Genomic DNA, 25,838 nt, shown 5'->3' with positions numbered 1-25,838 from the left:
AAGGGGCAGCTGTCTATCGTTGTCTTTGATTGGGGATCATATTTAGGCAGCCTTTTCCCACTGGGTTTTTGTGGGATCTTGTTTGTGTATAGTTGCCTTGAGCACTGCATAGCTTCACATTCATTTCTTTCTTCTTTATTGTTTTTTGATGAACCCAAACCACGCTGCATTTTGGTCCGATTCTTACAACGTTCGTGACATTTTTTACTGTGGCATGCCGTCCCGTCAGTGACATTCTAACCTATGATCTTCTTGACTCCATCCATGCATTTAGTCCACTGTACCACCAGGAAGGAGCTAGCTTGCCATGTTTTTTTTAACTCATACAAAGCTGTTCCTTTTAGTCTATTCAAACAGACCCCATTTCAAAGAAAACAAGCTCAGGCCAAAACACCTGAACACACTTAACAAGATATAGGATAGAGAGTTTTGTTGACGCTGAGAATGGATATGTTTTTAAATAACATTCTTAGAACGTTACAAAATATTTGCTTTTGGTTTTTATGGAAAGTTTTCTTAATGTTCTGAGAACATGACTTCAAATAGAACAATGAGGAAACCTGCAGAAAACATTATGCTGAAGTACTGAAATTTCTTAATGTTCTCTGAACTTTGAGAACATGTCAAACAAGTTGGAGAACGTTCCTAGAACATTACCAAAATTTAAATGAAATGTAACCATGTTTGAACTTTTAGGAAACGTTGTGTTAAAGTCATGAAATACAAAGAAAATAATGTTTTTTTGTCAAGTTCTTTAACTGTGCTGACAATGTTCCAAAGCCAAACAACTATCCTGCACCATTGTCAGAAGGTTGTGGGAAGGTTGTATGCAAAATAACCATAGGACAACCACGCTCTCACCAAGCTCTATATGTGCTAGCTGGGATGACAACAGTTACAATGGCTACCCAAAAGGCCCTGGTGAGAGTGGCAAATAACATGCAGTAGTGACTTTATGTATATTTATTAATACTTGCAGTAATTGTTAGCCTGTATATTAATTAACACCATGTATGACCAAATGAGATTCCACTCTTGGTTGCAGTTACTCAGCATTAGAGGGTTATTAGTCATAAAATGGTCAAAAAATATGCTTTATATAAAACTAGATATTAAATCTTTACCTGCTAAAGCAGAGAAATAGAATTTTAAAAAGAGGGGAGATGAGTGAGCGAGACAGACAGAGAGCGAGAGGTGGGCTGTGCTGGAACAGTTATTTAATTCCAGATACAGGAGAAATAATAGGTTGATTGTYCAAAACAATTCCCTTCGCAGACCAACAACTCCATTCCATCCAAATAAACAACCAAGTTATTAATACAGGCTCTGTCCCTAATACAGAGGGAGTATAGGGGTATAAAAGGCATAAGGTAGAAGAGTTGACACTTGGCATGTAGAAAGCATGTAGAAAGCTCAATTCATAGTTTGCTGTTGCAGAGCCACAACAGTCAGCAGTGATGTGAACCTTTTTACAAGTTTCAGACATTTGTCATAATGGACCGATCACGGCTCTGAACTACAAATAGAGAGCATAATCGTTGACAGCTGGCGTGTCTAAGAGTTGACCTTTGACCCAGAGCATTAGGCACGTTGGCTAGTTGACCTATGACCTTTAGGTTTCAATCTTCAAGTCCGCACCTGGAACTTCCCGGCCTTGGTGATGTATTTAACCCCTTTAAAAGGCTTGTACTTCTCCCCAAACATATCCAGCCTGTTCACCTTCAGTCCTAAAACACAGTTAGCATAAACGCATCACCATTTGTTTTGCTCTGTACTGAATTTTCTTTATCTTGACATTTTGACCGAAAACATGCACTATTTTTGGGGAATGTATTAACAGTGGACAAATAAACAAAAYACTAAAAGATTGTTTTGGGGTTAACTATATCATGGATTTACCATAAACTGTACAGTTACCATATATTTACACATTCATCAAAACGCCTATACTGTAACATTTATCAACACACATTCTCCATTGAGTCTGAGGTTTATTAGGTACACCCATCTATACTGAGCAAAAATATATGTAAAGTGTTGGTCCCATGTTTCATGAGCTGAAATAACAGATCATAGACATTCTTCAAATGCACAAAAAGCTTCTCTCAAATTTTGTCCACAAATTTGTTAAAATCCCTGTTAGTGAGCATTTCTCCTTTGCCAAGATTATCCATCCACCTGACAGCTGTGGCATATCAAGAAGCTGGAAAAGTGTGCTCTTCACAAATTAATCCAGGTTTCAACTGTACCGTGGAGATGTGAACAGAGTGCCCCATGATGGCGGTGGTGTTATGGTATGGGCAGGCATAAGCTACGGACAACAAACACAATTGCATTTTATCGATGGCAATTGGAATGCACAGAGATACCATGGCGAGATCCTGAGGCTCATTGTCGTGCCCAACATGCGCTGCCATCACCTTGATTCAGCATGATAATGCACGGCCCCATGTAGCAAGGATCTGTACACAATTCTTGGAAGCTGAAAATGTCCCAGTTCTTCCATGCCCTGCATACTCACCAGACATGTCACCCATTGAGCATGTTTGGGATGCTCTGGATCGATGTGTACGACCGCATGTTCCAGTTCCCGCCAATATCCAGAAACTTAGCACAGCCATTGAAGAGAAGTGAACATTCCACAGGCAACAATCAACAGCCTGATCAACTCTATGCAAATGAGATGTGTCCCGCTGCATGAGGAAAATGGTGGTCACACTTGATACTGACTGGTTTTCTGATCCACACCCCTTTTTTAAAAAGGTATCTGTGACCAACAGATGCATATCTGTATTCCCAGTCATGTGAAATCCATAGATTGGGGCCTACTTTACTTATATGAACTGTACAGTGGTTCCTCCTTTAAAATTGTGAGCTTACGCAGCGGGACTTAGAGGTAATTTGTGGTTTAGTACGGTACCCTGCGTCACCACTTCATTGCTCCAGACCAGCACAAGGGGGAGTTAGAGAACTGATTATGCTTTTGGGCCCTACTGTGTCTCTAACTGACAATGAATGGGCGACAAACCTAAATAGAAACTGATAATTGTGCACAACATCAGTATTACTTCCTAAAACTGTTGTTACACTAAGGTTTTTATTCTTTTATTGTTTAGGATTATTTTGCTCTTTCTGAAGTACTGTTTGCCACTCCCGACCGATCACGTTGTACAGTTCTTGAGTGGTGCAACAGTCTAAGACACTGCATAGCTGTGTTACAGATGCTGGTTCAATACCTGTGGTGGGCTCAACTGGGAGACCCATGAGATGACTGTAGGTTTTTGGTTTTTCTCCCTCTAAAAACAGAAATAAATAATCCTAAATAACAAACTGGCTTGATTTACAAATTAGTAACAATGTCTCAMCCCATGTTCAAGAATGTCCTTCCTCGCTAATTTTACGTTATTTGAAAACGAAATCTCCAAAATATTGTTATTTTTTAAACAAAGCGACTATTATTATTATTTTAGAATTATATAAAAGCCCGTTGGATATTCTCACATATATATTATTAACCCCGTTATTAGCAGGACAATATATATTGGTCACAGCTCCCKAGTGGCGCACAATGGGACTGCATTGCAGTTTTCCAGCTGTATCCACTGAAAGCGCGCAAGGTTCAARGCACAAGGGCAGGGGGCACAGGATGGGCCGCAGGGAGGAGGAAGGGGGTGGACCCCCACCCCGCCACACTGGCAACACTTTAAGGGGCATTGCACTAATAATGGCGCTGACTAGGGAAACGTTCCCGCTGTTCTGTTCTTAGTGCCAGTCTGCAGGTTCRAACTAAAACAATGTAACTAATAAATGGCATCTTTATGCTTTCATTCATAAAAWAATAAAAAWACTCTTTCAAAATGCTGATRTTTATTTAGTTATGGATCCATAATGAATTACTATGGGAATAAATATCACTGAATTACAGAAATATCCTCCAATTCTCTCTATATGTAATTATTGGCGGAGAGTAACGTCATATTTTTAGATATACTGTAGGCCTACCGTAGGCGACATGAGTCTCACTAGTATTGAGTAATGTGCTGTTAAAAGTGGCGTAGGTCTTATTTAAAGAGCATATTGAAGTTARAAGCAATAGGATTTATTTAACTAGGCAAGTCAGTTAAGAACAAATTCTTATTTACAAGAGCAGCCTACTTCTTCCGCCTCGTCGGGGAATTGAACCCCGGTATCCTGCGCACCCGCAGGACACTGCATTCTTTAGCTAAATAGACCAGTACTGTACTCCCGACCATCACGTTGTACAGCGTCATATTTCCCGTTCCATCCTAATGGAATCCCCGAGGGTTTTTCGTTTTCCTTGGATTAGAACCACCATAATATTAATCAAATTAATTAAGCAAGTACCAGTCAAAAGTTTGGACAAACCTACTCATTCCAGGGTTTCTTTATTTTTACTATTATTCTACAATGTAGAAGTGAAGACATCACAACTATGAAATAACACATATGAAATCAGTTAAGAACAAATTCTTATTTACAATGCTAGTTAGTGCTAGTTTGACCACAAGAGGGCATCTTTGAGAAGCATTTGGTAGCCTTCAATAATGCCTGTACTAGAGAGTGCGGGCACGCAGGAGACAGGGGTTCAATTCGCCGACGGGGAAAAACTAGCACTAACTAGCATTAATGGTACCAGTGGTTCACACTTAAATAACGTGCCATAGAATTCTGCGGCACCATGCAAGCTGCGCAGCAACATTTAAAGGAGGAACCATTGTAACTCAATAAAATCTTTGAAATTGTTGCATGTTGCATTTATATTTTTTTCAGTGTAGTGCAGCGTAGTATGCCCCTATGTCTCCAGAACAACCAGAATTCTTCGGGGAACGGAAGTGTTGCGCAATTGGTATCAAGAGGACCTAACATGTGCCAGGAAAATATTCCCCACACCATTACACCACCAGCCTGTAACGTTGACAAGGCAGGATGTGACCATGGACTCATGCTACTTACGCCAAATCCGGACTGCCATCAGCATGACTCAACAGGAGCTGGGATTCGTCGGAAGAGGCAATGTTTTTCCACTTCAATTGTCCAGTGTTGGTGATCGCGTGCCTACTGCAGCCGCTTCTTCTTGTTTTTAGCTGATAGGAGTGGAACCCGGTGTGGTTGTCTGCTACAATAGCCCATCCATGACAAGGACTGACGAGTTGTGCATTCTGAGTTGCCGTTCTGCACACCACTGTTGTACTGCACCGTTATTTGCTTATTTGTGACTTGCATGTTAGCTTGCATTTATCCTTTGACCTCTCATCAACGAGCTGTTTTCGCCCACAGGACTGCCACTGCCTGGATGTTTTTATTTTGTCTTACCATTCTCGGTAAACCCTAGACACTGTCGTGCATGAAAAGTCCAAGAGGTCGGCCGTTTCTGAGATACTGGAACTGGCGTGCCTGGCACCGACGATCATACCACGCTCAAAGTCGCTTAGGTCACTCGTTTTGCCCATTCTAAATGTCCAATCGAACAGTAACTGAATGCCTTGATGCCTGTCTGCCTGCTTTATATAGCAAGCCACAGCCACAACTCACTGTCTGTAGGAGTGAACCATTTTCGTGAACGGGGTGGTGTACCTAATAAACTGAGTATACATTGATATTTAGCATATTTAGACACTGAGAGAAAGATTAGCTTAATTCCAAATTTTCCCCTAGCGCCTATTACCGAGCCACTCATAGATCTATGAAAATTGGATCGGTGGAAGCAATATGGTCACATTTCAACAGTCAATAAGGAGGCAAGACTAAACTATTACCATAAGGCTTCTACTTATCCAATTCCTTCAGATCTACAAGGGKGCTAGGTAGTAGGAACCGATTTGGAATTCAACAATTGAAAGGGAGAGGCTGAAAGGGACAAAAGTTACAGGTCAGGGGTACCTGATATGGCAAGTTGCTGTATCTTCAGGTCGATGTTCAGACTGGGGTTCTCCTCTGGTTTGGGGGCTCCAGCCTGCAAACTCAGACTACCTCGCAAGTTAGGAAGCTTCTGTGGGTTCAACTTTCCAATGTCCCACACCAACAACTAGAGAGAAGAGAGCGAGGGAGAGAGAGAGAAAGAAAAAGAGAGAAGGGGGGGGTTAGGTTCAGGGGTCCTTGTGAGATGGAGAAGTTTGTTAATAATAATGTCTGTTGATTGGCTGTTTACCTTGTCTAACTTGGAAATAGGGTCGTAGGTATAGCTACTCTGTGTAGTGGTTAGGCTCAGGGGTTAGAGGTTACAAGGTAGTAGGCGTGTAGTTACCTTTGTACCATTGTCATATGTGTAACTGCCCTGTGTGGCAGTCAGATTGATGCTGAGGATAGTTTTGGGCAAGTGGACCGTGACCACTACCCCTTCGACCGTCTTCCCCATGGTCTGCTTCGGTCCAACGGTCACGTCCAGACGGCCACCAGAACCACTCTCAAAGAAACTGATGCTCTGCTTCACATACACTGGGATGGCTACAAGACTGCATAGAATATAACAGAATAAATATAATATTACCAATATTATTATTAAACTGGGATGGCTACCAGACTGAAAATAATAGACATGGTAGTGTTATGATTAGGGGTCAGAGTTTAAAGCCGTACTTCTGTGCATTGACGTGATAGGTCATCAGGGTGAAGTTCCCGTCGGGAGGAATGAAGGAGAGGACACGCTCAGACTCCCAGCGTTTATAGCGAACACATGGGTGGAAACTCACATCGTCAAGGAGACGAGGATTCTGCAACGACAAAATGCAGTATGAATAGACCAATACACTGGRGCGCTCTCTCTGTGTGTGGGAAGGGAAATGCCTAGTTAGTTGCACAACTGAATGCATTCAGCCGAAATGTGTCAGGCTGCCTTAATCGATRTCCACGACACCCGGGGAGCAGTTGTTGTTGGGGGTTTACTGCCTTGCTCATGGGCAGAACGGCAATATTTTTCCACTTTYCTGGCTCGGTGATTCGAACCAGCAACCTTTCGGTTACTGGCCCAGCGCTCTTAACCGCTAGGCTACCTGCCAACCGTGTGTGTGTGTGCGCGCATGTATGTGCATGTGTGTAGGTTTGGGGTCAATTTGAATTGAAGGAAATCAATTCAAGAAGTAACTTTCAAAAGTGATTTATTATTTCAATTTTTTTATTAAAAAGTCAAATCATTTCCTGAATTGACTACCTTCAATTCGAATGGACCCCAACCCTGACATAGTGTGTGTGTGGGGGCCCACCATGAAGGAGAGTGTGAGGTCGGGCATACCAGACAGCTTGACACACGCCTCGACCACGCCCTGGATCTCTGCAAACACTGTCGTACCTGTTAACCAATCACAACACAGCTTACAGACTACACACAAACACAAACAAACTCCTGATGCCTGACCTTTAACCTCTGGATCTGACTTCCTGGATCTCTGCACCGTGGTGCCGGTGGACGAGTCAGTACTGCTCCTACCTGATTGGTCCAGGATAGCGTCAATCTCCTCCACCACGTCAAAGTAAGCTTCGTTATTGGTGTACTTCACTCCGGCCCGCCTCCATGGGATGGTCGACAGCTGACCAGTTGGCAACGTGTCTCCAACGTTACTGGTCCCTGGAACACACACACACTTTTTGCACTAACTCATAACATCGCTGCTGCTACAGTTTATTATCGATCCTGTTGCCTAGTCACTTTATCTCTACCTACAGTGCCTTTAGAAAGTTCACACCCCTTGACTTTTTCCACATTTTGTTGTGTTACAAAGTGGGATTAAAATGGATTTGTCATTTTTTGTCAACGACCTACACAAAATACTCTAATGTCAAAGTGGAAGAAAATTTAAAACAATTAATGGAAAATAAAACACTAATATTTCTTGATTAGGTAAGTATTCAGCCCCCTGAGTCAATACATGTTAGAGTCACCTTTAGCAGCGATTATAGCTGTAAGTCTTTCTGGGTAAGTCTCCTAGAGCTTTTGCACAGCTGGATTGTATGATATTTGCCCAATATTTAAAAAAAACATTCAAGCACTGTCAAGTTGGATGTTGATCATTGCAAAACAGCCATTTTCAAGTCTTGCCATAGATTTTGAAGCCGATTTAAGTCAAAACGGTAACTAAGTTACTCAGGAACATTCAATGTTGCCTTGATAATCAACTCCAGTAATTGTCCTGCTGAAAGGTGAATGTGTCTCCCAGTGTCTGTTGGAAAGCAGACTAAACCAAGTTTCCTCTATAATTTTGCCTGGGCTTAGCTCTTTTCCGTTTCTTTTTATCCTAAAAAAATCCTTAGTCCTTGCCGATGACAAGCATACCCATAACATGACGCAGCCACCACCATGCTTGAAAATATGAAGAGTGGTACTCAGTGAAGTGTTGGATTTGCCCCAAACATAACASTTTGTATTCTCAGGACAAAAAGTGCATTTCTTTGCCTCTTTTTTTGCAATATGTACTTAATAAGTGCCCTGTTGCGAACAGGATGCATGTTTTGGAGTATTTGTATTCTGTACAGGCTTCCTTCTTTTCACTCTGTCATTTATGTTAATATTGTAGAGTAACTACAATGTTGTTAATCCATCCTCAGTTTTATCCTATCCCAGCCATTAAACTCTTTTAAAATCACCATTGACCTTATGGTAAAATCCCTGAGTGATTTCCTTCCTCTCCGGCAACTGAGTTAGGAAGGGTGCCTGTATCTTTGTAGTGACTGGGTGTATTGATACACCATCCAAAGTATAATTAATAACAGCACCATGCTCAAAGGGAWACTCAATGTCTGCTTTTTGTTTTAACCCAATAGGTAGGTGCCCTTCTTTGTGAACCATTGGAATATCTCCCTGGTCTTTGTAGTTTAATATGTGCTTAAAATGAACTGTTCAACTGAAGGACCATTCAGATAATTGTATGTGTGGGGTACAGAGATGTGGTAGTCATGAATAAATAATGTTAAACACTATTATTGCACACAGAGTGAATCCATGGACTGGGGGGCAGTATTGAGTAGCTTGGATGAATAAGGTGCCCAGAGTAATATGCCTGCTACTCAGGCCCAAAAGCTAGAATATCCATATAATTAGTAGATTTTGAAAGAAAACACTGAAGTTTCTAAAACTGTTTGAATGATGTCTCTGAGTATAACAGAACTCATATGGCAGGCAAAAACCTCAGAAAAAATCCAACCAGGAAGTGGGAAATCTGAGGTTTGTAGGTTTTCAAGTCTAAGCCTATCCAATATACAGTGTCTATGGGGTCATATTGCACTTCCTAAGGCTTCCACTAGATGTCAACAGTCTTTAGAACCTTGTTTAAGGCTTCTACTGTGAAGGGGGAGCGAATAAGAGCTGTTTGACTAAGGGGTCTGGCAGAATGCCATGAGCTAAATCACGCGTGCGGCCGTGAGAGCGAGCTGCATTCCCTTTCATTTGGCGCCCTGCAATTTCACTTGCTGTTGGCGAGGTGAGACAACCAGAGAAGTTAAGTCTTTATTGAAGACTCATCTCTTCAGTAGGTCCTATGACTGAGTGTAGTCTGGCCCAGGAGTGTGAAGGTGAACGAAAAGGCACTGKAGCAACGAACCGCCCTTGCTGTCTCTGCCTGGCCAGTTCCCCTCTCTCCACTGGGATTCTCTGCCTCTAACCCTATTACAGGGGCTGAGTCACTGAATTACTGGTGCTCTTCCATGCCGTACYTAGGAGGGGTGCGTCACTTGAGTGGGCTGAGTCACTGACGTGATCTTCCTGTCCGGGTTGGCGCCCCTCCTTGGGTTGTGCCGTGGGGCAGATCTTTGTGGGTTATACTCGGCCTTGTCTCAGGATGGTAAGTTGGTGGTTGAAGATATCCCTCTAGTGGTGTGGGGGCTGTGCTTTGGCAAAGTGGGTGGGGTTATATCCTGCCTGGTTGGCCCTGTCCGGGTGTATCGTCGGATGGGGCCACGGTGTCTCCCGACCCCTCCTGTCTCAGCCTCCAGTATTTATGCTGCAGTAGTTTATGTGTCGGGGGCTAGGGTCAGTTTGTTATATCTGGAGTACTTCTCCTGTCTTATCCGGTGTCCTGTGTGAATTTAAGTATGCTCTCTCTAATTCTCTCTCTCTCTTTCTTTCTCTCTCGGAGGACCTGAGCCGTAGGACCATGCCTCAGGACTACCTGGCCTGATGACTCCTTGTGATCCCCAGTCCACCTGGCCTTGCTGTTGCTCCAGTTTCAACTGTTCTGCGGCTATGGAACCCTGACCTGTTCACCGGATGTGCTACCTGTCCCAGACCGGCTGTTTTCAACTCTCTAGAGACTGCAGGAGCGGTAGAGATACTCTTAATGATCGGCTATGAAAAGCCAACTGACATTTACTCCTGAGGTGCTGACCTGTTGCACCCTCGACAACCATTGTGATTATTATTATTTGACCATGCTGGTCATCTATGAACATTTGAACATCTTGGCCATGTTCTGTTATAATCTCCACCCGGCACAGCCAGAAGAGGACTGGCTACCCCTCATTGCCTGGTTCCTCTCTAGGTTTCTTCCWAGGTTCTGGCCTTTCTAGTGAGTTTTTGCTAGCCACCATGCTTCTACACCTGCATTGCTTGCTGTTTGGGGTTTTAGGCTGGGTTTCTGTACAGCACTTTGAGACATCAGCTGATGTAAGAAAGGCTTTATAAATAAATTAGATTGATTGAGGTTTATCAGTGCAATTTTTACGGCCAACTAACTTTTTCAGCTAGTTGTCCGTAAAAATTGCACTGATAAACGACGGGGAATTGTAGTCTCCTCGCCCTTCTGCAACTAGCMTGCCAATGCATGCTTGTCACTACCAAGCACCCAATCTAACTCACTAAAGTTGGCTAGATTGCTACTTCCAAACAGAAATGAGAAAAYACCTCACTCTGACCATTTTACTCGCAGAAGCAGAGGTTAGGCTGTTTACATGTTGTTATCTAAAGCGTTCTTGACTAACTATKACTTTTTTTGCCTACGTTTACTGACACCGGTCATATTCAGCGGTTGTTGAGCATTCGTAAATGTATCAGTTGTTCTGCGCTCTGCCACATTCAGATGTGAGTGCTCTGAAATCTGAGTAGATAACCAGAGTGAATTTGCGAACRCAAGAGATACGCTAACTGGATAACAGTTGGTTAGCCTGCAAGAACTTGAAGAAATKAAACCTGCATCTGTGTATAGCCACCAAAAGACAATATGAGGAGAAAAGTCAGTCAGTCACTCACCCACTCCTCCAATGGCATGACATGAAATTATCCTAGCTGGCTAACGATAGACTCCGGGTTTTTAGCTTGCCAAATAATTGTATTTTTTATTTGATTTAACCTTTAACTAGACAAGTCAGTTAAGAACAAATTGTTATTTGCAATGATGGCCTAGCCTGGCCAAACCCTTCCCTAATCCGGACGACGCTGGACCAATTGTGCGCCGCCCTATGGGACTCCTGATCACGGCCGGTTGTGATACAGCCTGGGGTCGAACCAGGGTCTGTAGTGACGCCTCTAGCACTGAGATGCAGTGCCTAAGACCGATACGCTGGCCTATTAGCCACGTTATGACTGACTTGTGATCATTGCCCTTGCTAGTTTGATTGTATTGACATTCCCAGCCTTAGTTACATTCGTCTGTTTCTGTCCAGAATATTGAGTCATTGAAACAGAAACAGTGCATTCTGAATTGAGGCAGCAAACAATGTACCAGGCCAGCTGTGATTTACAACCTCATAGCAATATTTTTTGGACTACCAAGAAATGTATTGGTGAATTATATTAATCTTGCATTGAACTGCAACCAACAATGCCTTCGGAGTGGCAGGTAGCCTAGTGGTTAGAGCGTTGGGCCAGTAACCAAAAGGTTGCTGGATCGAATCCCCGAGCTGACAAGGTAAAAATCTGTCGTTCTGCCCCTGAACAAGGCAACCTTTTCCCTAGTAGGCCGTCATTGTAAATAAGAACGTGTTCTTAGCCGACTTGCCTAGTTAAATAAAGGTTCAATAAAAATCTTTTAAAAATAGTGTACATCATGGAACGTTGAGTCAAATAGAACCTATTTTTAAARCCTCTTATAAAGTTTGTTTTGTAGCATTAACTGGGRATTTGATATTTTTACGTATATCATTACAGATATGAAACAGACAAAGTACTGTCAGTTCCACTTTAAACTCTAGGTCCCCGTTACTTTGTGTGCTAAATGTGAAATGTTTTTTGCAATGGGAAGTAATAGATTTATATTGGGAAATGCTTAATGGTTGTATTGTTATGTTATGATTGGGACCTACTGGCTTATTATGTCCCAGTTTATGGACTGCTTATCCTTTAACATAATGCAGTGTGTAACTGCTGTCTTTCCATCGGCCCTATGCAGTGGTGTAGTGGTGCCTGGAGAAGTGGGTATAAGCTAATTTTGCCAAAAAGTTCCCAAACGGCCCGCCCCGCGAAGGAAATGCACCCGGTCTGATAAATCTTTTATTTTTTAAACAACAAATTCTTATTTACTATGACGGCCTACCCCGGCCAAACCCTTCCCTAACCCGGACGATGCTGGGCCAATTGTGCGCCGCCCTATAGGACTCCCAATCACGGCCGGTTGTGATAAAGCCTGGAATCGAACCAGGGTCTGTTGTGATACCTCTAGCACTGACAGAACCTTATGAAGCATGTGACGAATAAAATGTTATTTGATTTTGACACACACACACACACTTTTAGGGAAGTAGGCATTATGGGTTAGGGTGTAGGGGTCAAGGAGGCTGTAGGGTAGAGGTTAGCATGTAGGGGTAGGGTACCTGTTAGTGTGTTGACAACAGATCGGAGGATGGTGGGTGGTCTGATCATCTCTTTGAGGACGTTAGATTCGGTTGCCAGGGGAAACCCGTTGTCAAGCATCTCCTCCAACAGCTCATACACCATCACCATGTTGTCCTTGACTACTGTCTCCGAACACTCCCCAAAGTAGTCCTGCAGAAAAAGACGTACACACACACACTTAAACATTACTGGTTATAAAATAGTTAACTAATCCAGGTAACTAGTCAGGTTGAACTAATCCTGGCAATTTGTCAGGCTTAGAGTTGAGTCAGACCTGGATCATCTCTGCGACGCGGTGCAGGAACTCAATGACAAACAGCGGAGGAACCTCAGTCTGGATGACGGAGAGGAAGAACAGCTTGTCCCTGTAATAATAAATACAGTAATAATAATCAATATTTGTAAAGCAACATTCACACATTGTATACAAAACAAATGTTTTTTTTAAAACACACTAATAAAGACAGACCTTAAAACTGTCTGTCATTAGTGAGCAGGTTTTTACATTGGTTTTGGATATATGGCGGTTTCTTAAATAGTGATATAAAATCCAATAAAATAACTTGTAGATGCTGATGAGGTGTAAGTGTGCGTCCTGTAGCTGTTGAAGAAGTGTGTGTGTGTGTGTGTGTCTTTCTATGCATACATACAGTGCATTCAGAAAGTATTCAGACCCCTTGACTTTTCCCACATTTTGTTAGCCTTATTCTAAAATTGATTAAATTATTTGTTTCCCCTCATAAATCTACACACAATACCCCACAATGACAAATCGAATACAGGTTTTAGAAATTGTAGCAATTGTATTAAAAATACCTTATATACGTAAGTATTCAGACCCTTAGCTATGAGACTCAAAATTGAACTCTGGTACATCCTGTTTCCATTGATCATCCTTGAGATGTTTCTACAACTTGGAGTCCACCTGTGGTAAATTCAATTGATTGGACATGATTTGGAAAGGCACACACATATCCCACACACCTGTCTATACCCCACAGTTGACAATGCATGTCAGAGCAAAAACCAAGCCATGAGGTCGAAGGAATTGTCCATAGAACTCCGAGACAGGATTGTGTCAAGGCATAGATCTGGGGAATGGTAGAAAACATTCATGCAGCATTGAAGGTTGCCAAGAACACAGTGGCCTCGCCATTCTTAAATGGAAGAAGTTTGGAACGACCAAATCTCTTCCTAGAGTTGGTTGCCTGGACAAACTGAGTATTCTGAGGAGAAGGGCCTTGGTCAGGGAGGTGACCAAGAACCTGATTGTCACTGACAGAACTCCAGAGTTCTTCTGTGGAGATGGGAGAACCTTCCAGAAGGACAACCATCTCTGCAGCACTCCACCAATCAGGCCTTTAATGGTAGGGTGGCCAGACGGAAGCCACTCCTCAGAAAAAGGCACATAACAGCCCGCTTGGAGTTTGCCAAAAGGCACCTAAAGGACTCTCAGACCATGAGAAACAAGATTCTCGGGTCTGATGAAACCAAGATTGAACTCTTTGGCCTGAATTGCCAAGCGTCACGTCTGGAGGAACCCTGGCACCATCCCTACGGTGAAGCATGGTGGTGGCAGCATCATGCTGTGGGGATGTTTTTCAGCGGCAGGGACTGGGAGACTAGTCAGGATCGAGGGAAAGATGTACAGCGAGATCCTTGATGAAAACCTGCTCCAGAGCGATCAGGACATCAGACTGGAGAGAAGATTCACCTTCCAACAGGACCCTAAGCACACAGCGAAGGCAACGCAGGAGTGGCTTTGGGACACATCTCTGAATGTCCTTGAGTGGCCCAGCCAGAACCCGGACTTGAACCTGATTGAACATTTCTGGAGAGACCTGAAAATAGCTGTGTAGCGACGCTCCCCATCAACCTGACAGAGCTTGAGAWGATCTGTAGAGAAGAATGGGAGAAACTCCCCAAAGACAGGTGTTTCAAGCTTGTAGCATCCTAACCAAGAAGACTTGAGGCTGTAATTGCTGCCAAAGGTGCACCAACAAAGTACTGAGTAAAGGGTCTGAATACTTATGTAAATGTGATTTCTGTTTTATTTTATACATTTGCAAACATATCTAAAAAACGGTTTTCACTAGTTCATTATGGGGTATTGTGTGTAGATTGATTAAGGGGGAAAAAATGTTTAATCTTTTTTAATTTTTTATAAGCCTGTAACGTAACAAAATGTGGGAAAAGTCAAGGGGTCTGAATACTTTCCTAATACACTACATGCATGACCTGTAGATGCTGATGAGGTAGTGATGAGGGGTGTGTATGACAGGTGGAACGTCCTCAGGTTCCAGAGCCTTCTCTTTGGCTTCCAGGAAGTAGTCACACACCGACCGACTGACCACACTTTTCCAGTGCTTCTCCAGGAAGATGTCCCCCGAAGCGTTGATCAAGAACAGGCTGTTGATCATCTCTGCTGGTAGAGAGGGACAGGTGTTACACAGGTAGGTTTTTTGTGTGTGGCCTACCGAGTGGCGCAGTGGTCTAAAGAGATTTTGGATTCGAGTCCAGGCTCTGTCGTGACCGGGAGACCCATGGGGCGGCACACAATTGGCCCAGCGTTGTCCGGGTTAGGGGAGGGTTTGGCCGGCAGGGATGTCCTTGTCCCATCGCGCAATAGCGACTCCTGTGGCGGGCAGGGTGCAGTGCACRCTGACACTGGAGCAGTGTACTCGTTTCCTCCGACACATTGGTGCGGCTGGCTTCCATGTAAAGTGGGCATTGTGTCAAGAAGCAGTGCGGCTTGGTTTGATTGTGTTTTGGAGTACGCACAGCTCTCGACCTTCGCGTCTCCCGAGTCCATACGGGAGTTGCAGCAATGAGACAAGAATAACTACCAATTGGGGARAAAAAAGGGGTAAAAATAAATAAATCTAAAGGTTTGTTTGTGTGCGTCACGGGTCCCCAGCCCTAAGCCAAAGGTGTAACACATGTGTCCTACATTACAGGGCTAGAGATATATTATCTACCCCATGGATCAGATCAGTGGGATAGACAGCTCAGAACAGTACTACAGACCAGGGTTGTGTACAATGCACAATGACATCCCTGTCTTTCACTTTAGTTTGGTATGTGCCACGTTGCATCCAAGATGCAGACAAACTCCAGATGTTAGAAGAGCTGTACAACATAAAGTTTATCCATGATGATAAATCTCATCCACTGTCAGATGTTAAAATCAAAGCATAGTAGTCCACTGGCTAAACAGTACAATCTGGTTATTAACTGTCTGCACCAATATTGACTCAACGAAGTTAGCCTAGCCTTACAGCCTCGAGCACAGTGATCGAACTGTCTGCAACATTGTAGCCAGCAATCTTATTCTAGCTTGTGACATTCAGCAAGTCGAGTCTTGTTAAATCGATTGAAATAGCGGTAAAGTTAGTTAAAGTGTATCAAAAAGTATAATTACCTGCTTTGTTCCAGTGCTAGTGGCAGGAATAAAACTGTGTTGCACTGTCAGAGAGTAGTCTGGCCACTATACACAGAAGCCTGATTTAATATGCACATTTATACTCTTATCAGCACAATATAACTTCACATAAAACCTTTAAACATTCAGCCTTGACATTTGTGAATATCTGTGTGTAACATGCACTGACCGAAAAGTACAACATCAACTCCTGACCAAAGTTCCTGTATTTCTAGTCAGGCACAATCGTCTGCAGGCAGCTTAATGCCGCGTTCAAAACAACTGGGAACTCGGAAATCTCCGACTCCGCAGCAGTCTAAGGCACTGCAGTGCTAGAGGCTTCACAAMAGACCAGGGTTGTGTAATGTCACAACCGGCCGTGATCGGAAGTCCCATAATTGGCACAGCGTTATCCGGGTTGGCTCATCACGCTTTAGCGGTTTTTTTCTTCTTGGGTAGGATGCTACAAGCTAAAACGCTTTAGCGGTTTTATGTAAAGTTTCCTCCGACACATTGGTGCGGCTGGGTTAAACGGGCGGGTCATGATTCGGAAATCCAAGCTGGCTTGAACGCGCCATCAATCTCCAGCTGTTGTATTGGGGGTCGTCCCTAGTTCCCATAGCCACAAAGTCATAAACCCCGCCTATTTCTAAAACGTATMTTTTTAAAGTGTGATTGTAAACCTAACCTTAAATTAAGTCCAAAAATAAAAACACGTGTCATGAAGTTTGACTGTCGATGTGGTAGCCGTTGTATTGTCAGTGATTATTTTAAAGCCGTTTCCCCTGTCTAGATTCCTTTTGATATTCTCATCTTTACTCAAGGAGGTCTCGGCGTAATCATTCATGGCATCAGGCGAACCTAGTGCAAAGAAACTCCGACCATTCGAGGAGAAAAAGGATAACACATCAGAAAATAAAAAAGACTTCAGAGAAAGTTCCAAAGAGGAAAACTCCAGAGAGAACCCAGGTAGCTAATAGCTATAGTAGCTAGTTGAATGGAGCTCTGCTTGGCATGGCTACTGACACTAGTCTGGCTTCAAGAGTTTTAGCTAGCTAGCAGCTACTGTATACGTCTGTTTGCCAAAACCTCAAAGCGAGGGGCTAGTCGGTGAACTCTGAATGTATTGAAATGAAACAGGCAGGGAGCAGGTCTCGAACCCTCGACCTTCTAGCCCGAGGTCCGGCGCGCTATCGACTGTGCCGCAAAAGCATGCTCATGCGGCAGAGTCGATTTCCGCGCTTATAAAACCAGGGTCGTTACACTACTCCCTTCTTTTCAAAGAGCGCGTCCTCGCGCTAGCTTGCAGGAACGCGCTCACCGGCCAAGCACACCCACTGTCGTGGATGCAAGGTCCGACCACTTCTGACACCAGTGTAATGAAACAGCAGGGAGCAGGTCTCGAACCCTCGACGTTCGAGCCCGAGGTCCGGCGCGCTATCGACTGTGCCGCAAAAGTATGCTCTTGCGGCAGAGTCGATTTCGTTACAGTATTATATAACTTGCCAGCTGGCTAATTCAGTTCGGAAATGTGTGCACACTGCTACACACGGAAATCATTATGAATTATTAAGCCTTTGTTTTTTTTTATTACATAAATACTTCAAAATTCACAAAAAGTGATGTTAGAACAAAACATAAAGCTAAAATCTCTTAAGCCTGTGTTTACCACAGACATTATTTTCTACATTTATCCCCCCAAAAAAACATTTTCCCATAGGTTTTGTTAAATGAMCCACAAGAAGGCCAGCATCCCGGAGTCGCCTCTTCACTGTTGACGTTGAGACTGGTGTTTTGCGGATACTATTTAATGAAGCTGCCAGTTGAGGACTTGTGAGGCGTCTGTTTCTCAAACTAGACACTCCAATGTACTTGTCCTCTTGCTTAGTTGTGCACTGGGGGCTCCCATTCCTCTTTCTATTCTGGTTAGAGCCAGTTTGCGTTGTTCTGTGAAGGGAGTTGTACACAGCTTTGTACGAGATCTTCAGTTTCTTGGCAATTTCTTGCAGCCTTCATTTGGAAAATTGTATCTCTGTAATTTAGGCCAATAGGGTGGACATTTGAGGGGGACATACAGACTATTAACATTAAACATTTATACAACTTTGAGTGTTTCAATTTATTTAGCTTTGCACCATAGTTTTTTCCACCAAAGAAATGGTCACTTCCTGAATGTGGTGTCATTGTAGGAAGTGGTTTGTTTTTTTAAATGGAGAATTACAACAAACTAGCAAGGTGGAAAGTGATATCAGGGACACACAGAAAATCTTAAATAAATAATCAATACAAAAATTGTGAAAACATTTTATTGATGAGAGGGAATTTAACTAGGACTACAAAATGCTTTGAATATTTTATTACTTTTATGGCTTCTATTTCTTGTGGAAGTTGATGATTAACACCTAGGGACAGAAAAGGCACCACTTACCCAGCTAGTGCAGCCCATATGTCTTTATGTAGCTATGCGTGCTCTGAAGTTCCCTGCAATCAGTGGTTTAGGGTAAGAGGTTAGGGGTCAGAGACTCTGTACTGTCACCCGAGTCTCCTTGGTCTGTCTGACTCAAAATCCTTGAAGCACCAATGAAAATAATGTTTTAGAAAAGAGGAATGGGAGCCCCCAGTGCACAACTAAGCAAGAGGACAAGTACATTGGAGTGGCTGTCTGTCCTCAGCACAAGTTCAATGTCACTGTAGTGTCACAAAAAGAGAGCTACTCACTCCGCAATTTAAAAAATGTATTTGACCTTTATTTAACTAGGCAAGTCAGTTAAAGAACAAATTCTTATTTTCAATGACGGCCTAGGAACGGCCTAAGAACTGCCTTGTTCAGGRGCAGAACGACAGATAATGGACTAAAGGAGCCTTACTTTACTCCTTATTGTCCAAGGACCTTACATGTTCTGTTTCGAGGCGAAGTGACTGGCAGCCAAAATGGCCAAATATTCCATCTAAATGTGAATTGATTCTCAATTACGGTATGGTTCTAGAAACAAAGCCCTCTACTTTCATATCACATCAAAATAATTTCACAAATGCAAAATACAATGTTTTAACCGGTTTTAAAACAGTTATTGCTGAGGAACGCTCAACTCTGTTCGCTTATATCAAGGTGGAGTTGAGTTTTGATAACTGGTCGCGTGATTTTTGAGCAACAACATTGAGTCACTGTCAGTCAATACTTGTAAAAATGTCAATTCTGAAAAAGCTTACCTCTACCTACGTTTGTTGTGTACATATGTTTTAATAACTTTAATCGAATACAACCAGACTTTTTTCTCATCTGTAGTCAGTATGCATTTTGGAAACATACTTAATGGTTTACTTCATATTGTGAAGCATGTCTTACCTTACTTGAAAATTTGACCATAGAAAGGTGGAGGCAATTATTTTATAGACTTCATAGGCAGTGCGCGAGTTTCAAGTTTGGGGAAGCATACAAAAGATCTACTTCTATGATCCATTTCTACTGATCTGCATGTCAGTTATGATTTTCATATGTGCATTTTCGTAGAACAGTTTCATTTTAAATAATAGCATTTTATTTTCTCAATCACTGTCATGTGGTTAATCATAATGATAAACGTTAATTCAACTAATGCAGAGCACCAGCCTCTGCCGTATAGACACATTGATACACCGGGATCATTGGCGGCTAAATTGCCTAAATGAGCACGTGGTCTATCAACTAAGTAAAAATAGCCTACATAAAGCTGACAAAAACGGTAGATAATACTAATGAAAATACTGTTTTTATCAATCACATCTAAGCCTGTCATCCTCCCTTTTCTATCTGTCTTGACTTGAGCTATCGCTAGTGAAGTGCAACATTGTATCAAATCAACTGGATCTGGCCTGAAGCAATTGTTTACAGACCAGATTATTTCACTTATACGTCACTGTATCACAATTCCAGTGGGTCAGAAGTTTAAAACAGCTTGGAAAATGCCATAAAATGTCATGGCTTTAGAGGCTTCTGATAGGCTAATTGACATAATTTGAGTCAAATGGGGGATACCTGTGGTTGTATTTCAAGGCCTACCTTCAAACTCAGTGCCTCTTTGCTTGACATCATGGGAGAATCAGCCAAGACATGGCCACATGGCCTCAAACCATTTTTCTCTACGTCACCCACGCACTTTCAACATTAAGATAATTAAAGCATTTTTATAWTTTTTTCTAATGCTTCTATGCCTTTAGTTTTCTATGTAGACCAATTTATTTGTGAATTCTGAAAAGCTATCCAAGGATTGTTCCATAGGGTTGTGTTTTTGGTGATATTGGTTCTTGTTAGAATAGGTTTCACTTTCGTCCATATTGTTATAGTGTCCTTAACTATGACGTTGTTAATATTCTTAGCTTTATCCTTTGAAAATAGACAAGTGAAAAGATTCTGGGGATGAGCATGCGCATYTTCAATATGTACCCATTGTTCCTCTTTAGTGCATTTAACCATATGTCACAAGTAAAAGCMTTGGTTAGCGAGTTAATACAATTAAGTTGTCACGATTGTCGTCGGGAGAAGGAGAGGAGGACCAAGGTGCAGCGTGGTAAGTGTTCATTATTTTAATAAAACAACAGAACACTGAACAAAACAACAAAAACGACAAACGAACAGTCCTGTAAGGTGACGAAAAACACTAAACAGAAAAGAATCACCCACAACTCAAAATGGGAAAACAGGCTACCTAAGTATGGCTCTCAATCAGAGACAACGATAGACAGCTGCCTCTGATTGCCATACCAGGCCAAACACATAGAAAAGGAAAACCTAGACCTACAACATAGAATACCCACCCACATCACACCCTGACCAAACTAAAAATAGAAACATACAAAGCAATTTACGGTCAGCGCGTGACATAAGTCTGGATGGTTAAAACCACCCTCCGACTTAGGAAGATATAACACTTTATTACCGTATCACAGAACAAAAATAAAYGCAACAATGTTAAAGATTGAGTTATGGTTCATATCAGTCAATTTGTAACGGTTCTCGTCCTCTTCGTCTGAGGAATAGCAAGGATCGGACCAATACGCAGCGTGGTAAGTGTCCATAATAGATTTTTAATAAATCAAAATGAACACAGAACAAAAATAACAAAACACGAACAAACAACCGAAACAGTCCCGTATGGTGCAAACACTGAAACAGGAAACAACCACCCACAAACACAGGTGGGAACAGGCTACCTAAATATGATTCTCAATCAGAGACAATGAATGACAGCTGCCTCTGATTGAGAACCATATCAGGCCAGACATAGAAATACAACACAAGGACAACATAGAACACCAGATATAGAATGCCCACCCAAACTCACGCCCTGACCAACCAAAACAGAGACATAAAAAGGATCTCTAAGGTCAAGRCGTGACAGTACCCCCCGCCCCCCAAAGGTRCGGACTCCGGCCGCAAAACCTGAACCTATAGGGGAGGGTCTGGGTGGRCATTTCACCGCGGTGGCGGCTCTGGTGCGGGACGTGGACACCGCTCCACCTTAGTCTTGGCCCACTTAGGTGGCGCCTCTGGAGCGGGGACCCTTACCGCCGACCCCGAAACTGGGGACCCTTGCAGCGGGCCCCGAATAAACGGGCGGCTCCGGCAGCTCCTAACTGACGGGCGGCTCCGGCAGCCCTGACTGACGGGAGGCTCCGGCTGCTCCGGACAGACGGACGGCTCCGGAGAGACGGACGGTCCGGCTGCTCGGACAGGAGGGAGACTCCGGCTGCTCCGGACAGGAGGGAGACTCCGGCTGCTCCGGACAGGAGGGAGACTCTGGAGGCTCCGTACTAGAGGACGTCGCTGGAGGCTCCGGACTAGAGGGCGACGCTGGAGGCTCCGGACTAGAGGGCGACGCTGGAGGCTCCGGACTAGAGGGCGTCGCTGGAGGCTCCGGACTAGAGGGCGTCGCTGGAGGCTCCGGACTAGAGGGCGTCGTTGGAGGCTCCGGACTAGTTTCCTTCGTTGGAGGCTTCGTGCCCTGGATCCTCACTGGAGGCTTGTGCCATGGATCATCACTGGAGGCTTCATGCCATGGATTATCACTAGAGGCTTCTTGCCATGGATCATCACTGGAGGCTTCGTGCCATGGATCACACTGGAGGCTTCTTGCCAGGATCATCACTGGAGGCTTTGTGCCATGGATTATCACTGGAGGCTTCGTGCCATGGATCATCACTGGAGGCTTCGTGCCATGGATTATTACTGGAGGCTTCGTGCCATGGATTATCACTGGAGGCTTCGTGCCATGGATTATCACTGGAGGCTTCTTGCCATGGATTATCACTGGAGGCTTCTTGCCATGGATTATCACTGGAGGCTTCTTGCCATGGATTATCACTGGAGGCTTCTTGCCATGGATTATCGCTGGAGGCTTCGTGCCATGGATTATCACTAGAGGCTTCGTGCCATGGATTATCACAGAGGCTTTTTGCCATGGATCACCACTGGAGTGGAGAGACACACAGGAGGCCTGGCCCTGGGAGAAGGCACAGGACTCACCAGGCTGGGGAGGCATGCAGGAGGGTTAGTGCTTAGCACAGACACAGAACTCACCAGGCTGGGGAGACATGCAGGAGGATTTGTCCTTGGCCGAGGCACCGGATGCACTGGACCGTGGAGGCGCACTGGCGGTCTCGAGCGTAGGCTAGCACCACTCGTCCTGGCTGGATCCCCCTGTAGCCCGGCAAGTGCGGGGAATTGGAATAGGCCGCATTGGGCTGTGCTGTCGAACTGGAGACACGTGCGTAGGGCTGGTGCAGTATACCCCGGGCCGGGAGACGCACTGGAGACCAGATGCGCTGAGCCGGCATCATCCCTCCTGGCTCGATGCCCACTCTAGCCCAGCGATTCGAGGAGCTGTGAATCAGGCACCGGGCTATGCGTGCATACTGGGACACTTGCGCTTCTCCGCATAACACGGGCCTGCCCAGTCACTCTCTCGCCACGGTAAGCACGGGGAGTTGATTCAGGTCTCCTACCTGAGTCCGCCAATCTACCCGTGTACCCCCCCCAAAAAAAATTCTGGGGCTGCCTCTGCCGATTGTCCAGGATTATGAGGAAAAACCATTACGATCCACAATATTTATTCCACGGGACAAACTAGGTCCAGAGTGTGACTGTGGCAGTGAGTAGGTCTGGAGACATGTTGTACAAAACCCACTGAGTCGATGATGTCTCCGAAAGCCTTTTGGAGTGGGTCTGTGGACTTTTCCATGTGAATATTAGTCACCAAAAATTWGAATATTATCTACCATGACTACAAGGTCCGATAGGAATTCAGGGTACTCGGTGAGGAACGCTGTATAWGKCCCAGGAGGTCTGTAAACAGTAGCTATAAAAAGTGATTGAGTAGGCTGCATAGATTATGACTAGAAGCTAAAAAAAATGAAAATGTAGTTAAAAAATATATATATGAAATTGAAATTTGCTATTGTAGATGTGAGCAACACCTCCACCTTTGTGGGATGCGCGGGGAATATGGTCACTAGTGTAACCAGGCAACACAGTGTCACATTCAATTCGTGCATATATGTACATAATGCATTTCAGCAAATTTCGTGTGTTTTTGTGTGGCTTAATTCGTGAGAAATGACATGAATTTATGTGCTTCCTAATTCGTGCGAAAAGACACAAATTTAACCAGTAGGCTACACACAAGCCTTTGCAACAATTTTATAGACGCGATAGTTTATATTTAAKTTTTTGTTCTTCTTAATGGCTAATTGAACGTTATGAATATACAGAAATGTTGTCTTTGTTTAACCATGTTTTAAAATGTGTCGTATGTACTGTTTTAGACTTGCTGAACAGAATGAGAAAAGACGCACATTTACATGCRAATTAATTCGTGGGAAAAATTGTTTTATTAATGCCAATACTGTTTTCTATGCTTGATTTCGCTTAATACTTTGGGATACTGGTGCAGTTGTAATCAGAAGGCCTTTTTGTCATGTAGGCAACAGTACACGATTTTCTTCATAACCCATTTCATATTTTGTGGAGCCTAAATTACACAATTTTCTTCATAATGCATTTATTACATGTTAAACAGGTTAATATAAAATAATGAATTATGTTGGCTTACACTTATGACACTTCCAAGGCCTTTCCATTATGATTATTACGGTCATGTCAATCATGTTATATACTTAGGCTACTGTAACGCGTTCAATCAGTTAGCAAGTCAGAAATGTCAGTTTTCTAGTACCGACTAACACTGGAATGCAGTATTATGCTGGCTTCACATTCTCGTGGGAAATGGGAAGTTGTAACTTCGACATGATTGTTTTCAAGTGCTTTGAAGTCCGAACAATTCTTAAACCACTAAGATTTCCCACGTGTAATTGCTATTTGGAGGGTCATTCAAGTGAAACTTCCCAGTCGGAACTAGGAATTTCCGAGAACTCCGATAGCACCTGAACGAGGTATTAGTATCTGTAATAGACAACAGTAGGGTCTGGGTCGCGGCGTGTCCAGCCCTCATACCCATTCACGACCACCGCGGAGTGAGTGTCAGTATCTTACTATGTGTCCGTGCAGTCAACTCGTATAATTATTGTTTGTGACGTAAGTATGGGGATTATTATTAAGGTTCTGGTCGTCTGAGATACAGGCTATACAATAAACAATATAACTATAGAATTAAGAAACTAAAGTAATAATGTTATATTTTATTTTTTGCATTTATTTCCTTAATAAATGTTTGGTTGATTTAAGACTAATAAGCCATGTCTACACAATAATATTGGAGCGGTTCAAATGTTTAGCCTACATCCAATGTTTAGCCTACATACATAGCCTACATCTGTTTTCAGATTTATTTTACGGATGATTTATCCATTGAAAGAAATGTATTTATTCTTCCACTCCACTCTTCCGATACATTTATTTGCTACAGACAAGATGATATTCAACAGGTAGACATTTTGAAACCGTTCAGAGATTACTCCAAGTAATGGCACTCTTTGGGTTCTTTGCCAGGGAACATTTAAATACATTATCAATGGCAAATACTGTTTTCTATGCTTGATTTCACATAATATTTTGGTGTGTTGAGCTCATTGCAATCAGAAAACATATGTTGGCCGATCAAAACCCTTGCGGGTGATGTTGCTCAAGATCAGTACTGTACATAGGCAACTTCAACCCAATGTAATGCAGAGCGCGTTCCAGCTCTTCAACACAATCTGCTGTAAGGAGGTTACGTTGTGCGTTGTTCAGTTTATAAGAATATCAAATTAAATGAATCTAAGAAACGCTTTTCCAGGCAGTTTGAATGTATATTCTTATTCTGTGCAGAATCTGTGTCATTTGACCTACAACACAAATGCGCATCATGACTTCAACAAAGGCAACTTGGAACGTACTCGTTCTTCCCATGCTCCCACTCTCTTTCCCGGTAAGTGAAGTATGCAATTAAACAATGTGGTTGTAATCGCTAGTATGTACTGTTATGGAGATTGATTTATTGCTTTTTACGACATTTCTCAAACCACCATGCATTTTCACTGATCTGTCAAGGTTTTCAATCAAAATCTTAGCTATAGGCCTACTCAACAGTTTCAGCTAGCTAGCGAGCTAGGCTACAGTCTATTGAGTTTCATGGTGGGCGCAGGGTTTTGTTCTGGGCAACATCTACA

General features: G+C 43.2%; 1 protein-coding gene across 7 annotated transcripts; it reads right to left on the bottom strand.

Annotated features, from left to right (window-relative positions):
- Positions 1-1,189: 1,189 nt before the first annotated feature.
- Positions 1,190-17,221, bottom strand: LOC111951596 (AP-3 complex subunit mu-1). 7 transcript variants are annotated; one of them, XM_023969799.2, is made up of 11 exons: positions 16,885-17,067; positions 16,197-16,262; positions 15,014-15,197; positions 13,050-13,140; positions 12,754-12,925; positions 7,445-7,582; positions 7,221-7,306; positions 6,598-6,731; positions 6,266-6,473; positions 5,902-6,046; positions 1,190-1,727 (listed from the first exon to the last, which is right to left on the bottom strand). In XM_023969799.2, the coding sequence occupies exons 3-11, from the start codon at positions 15,193-15,195 to the stop codon at positions 1,627-1,629; spliced, it is 1,257 nt and encodes a 418-aa protein (XP_023825567.1). In that variant the 5' UTR covers positions 15,196-15,197; positions 16,197-16,262; positions 16,885-17,067; the 3' UTR covers positions 1,190-1,626. The 7 variants fall into 7 exon arrangements, with proteins under 7 accessions (XP_023825567.1, XP_023825559.1, XP_023825554.1 ...); XM_023969791.2 differs by having other exon boundaries at positions 15,014-15,200; positions 16,885-16,903; XM_023969786.2 differs by lacking the exon at positions 16,885-17,067 and adding an exon at positions 16,387-16,454 and having other exon boundaries at positions 15,014-15,200.
- Between the last annotated feature and the right edge of the window lie 8,617 nt (positions 17,222-25,838).

The sequence above is a fragment of the Salvelinus sp. IW2-2015 genome, linkage group LG3, assembly GCF_002910315.2.
Source record: "Salvelinus sp. IW2-2015 linkage group LG3, ASM291031v2, whole genome shotgun sequence".
NCBI lineage: Eukaryota > Metazoa > Chordata > Actinopteri > Salmoniformes > Salmonidae > Salvelinus > Salvelinus sp. IW2-2015.
Note: the sequence above shows the minus strand (reverse complement) of the source record. Positions and strands in the feature narration are given on the sequence as shown.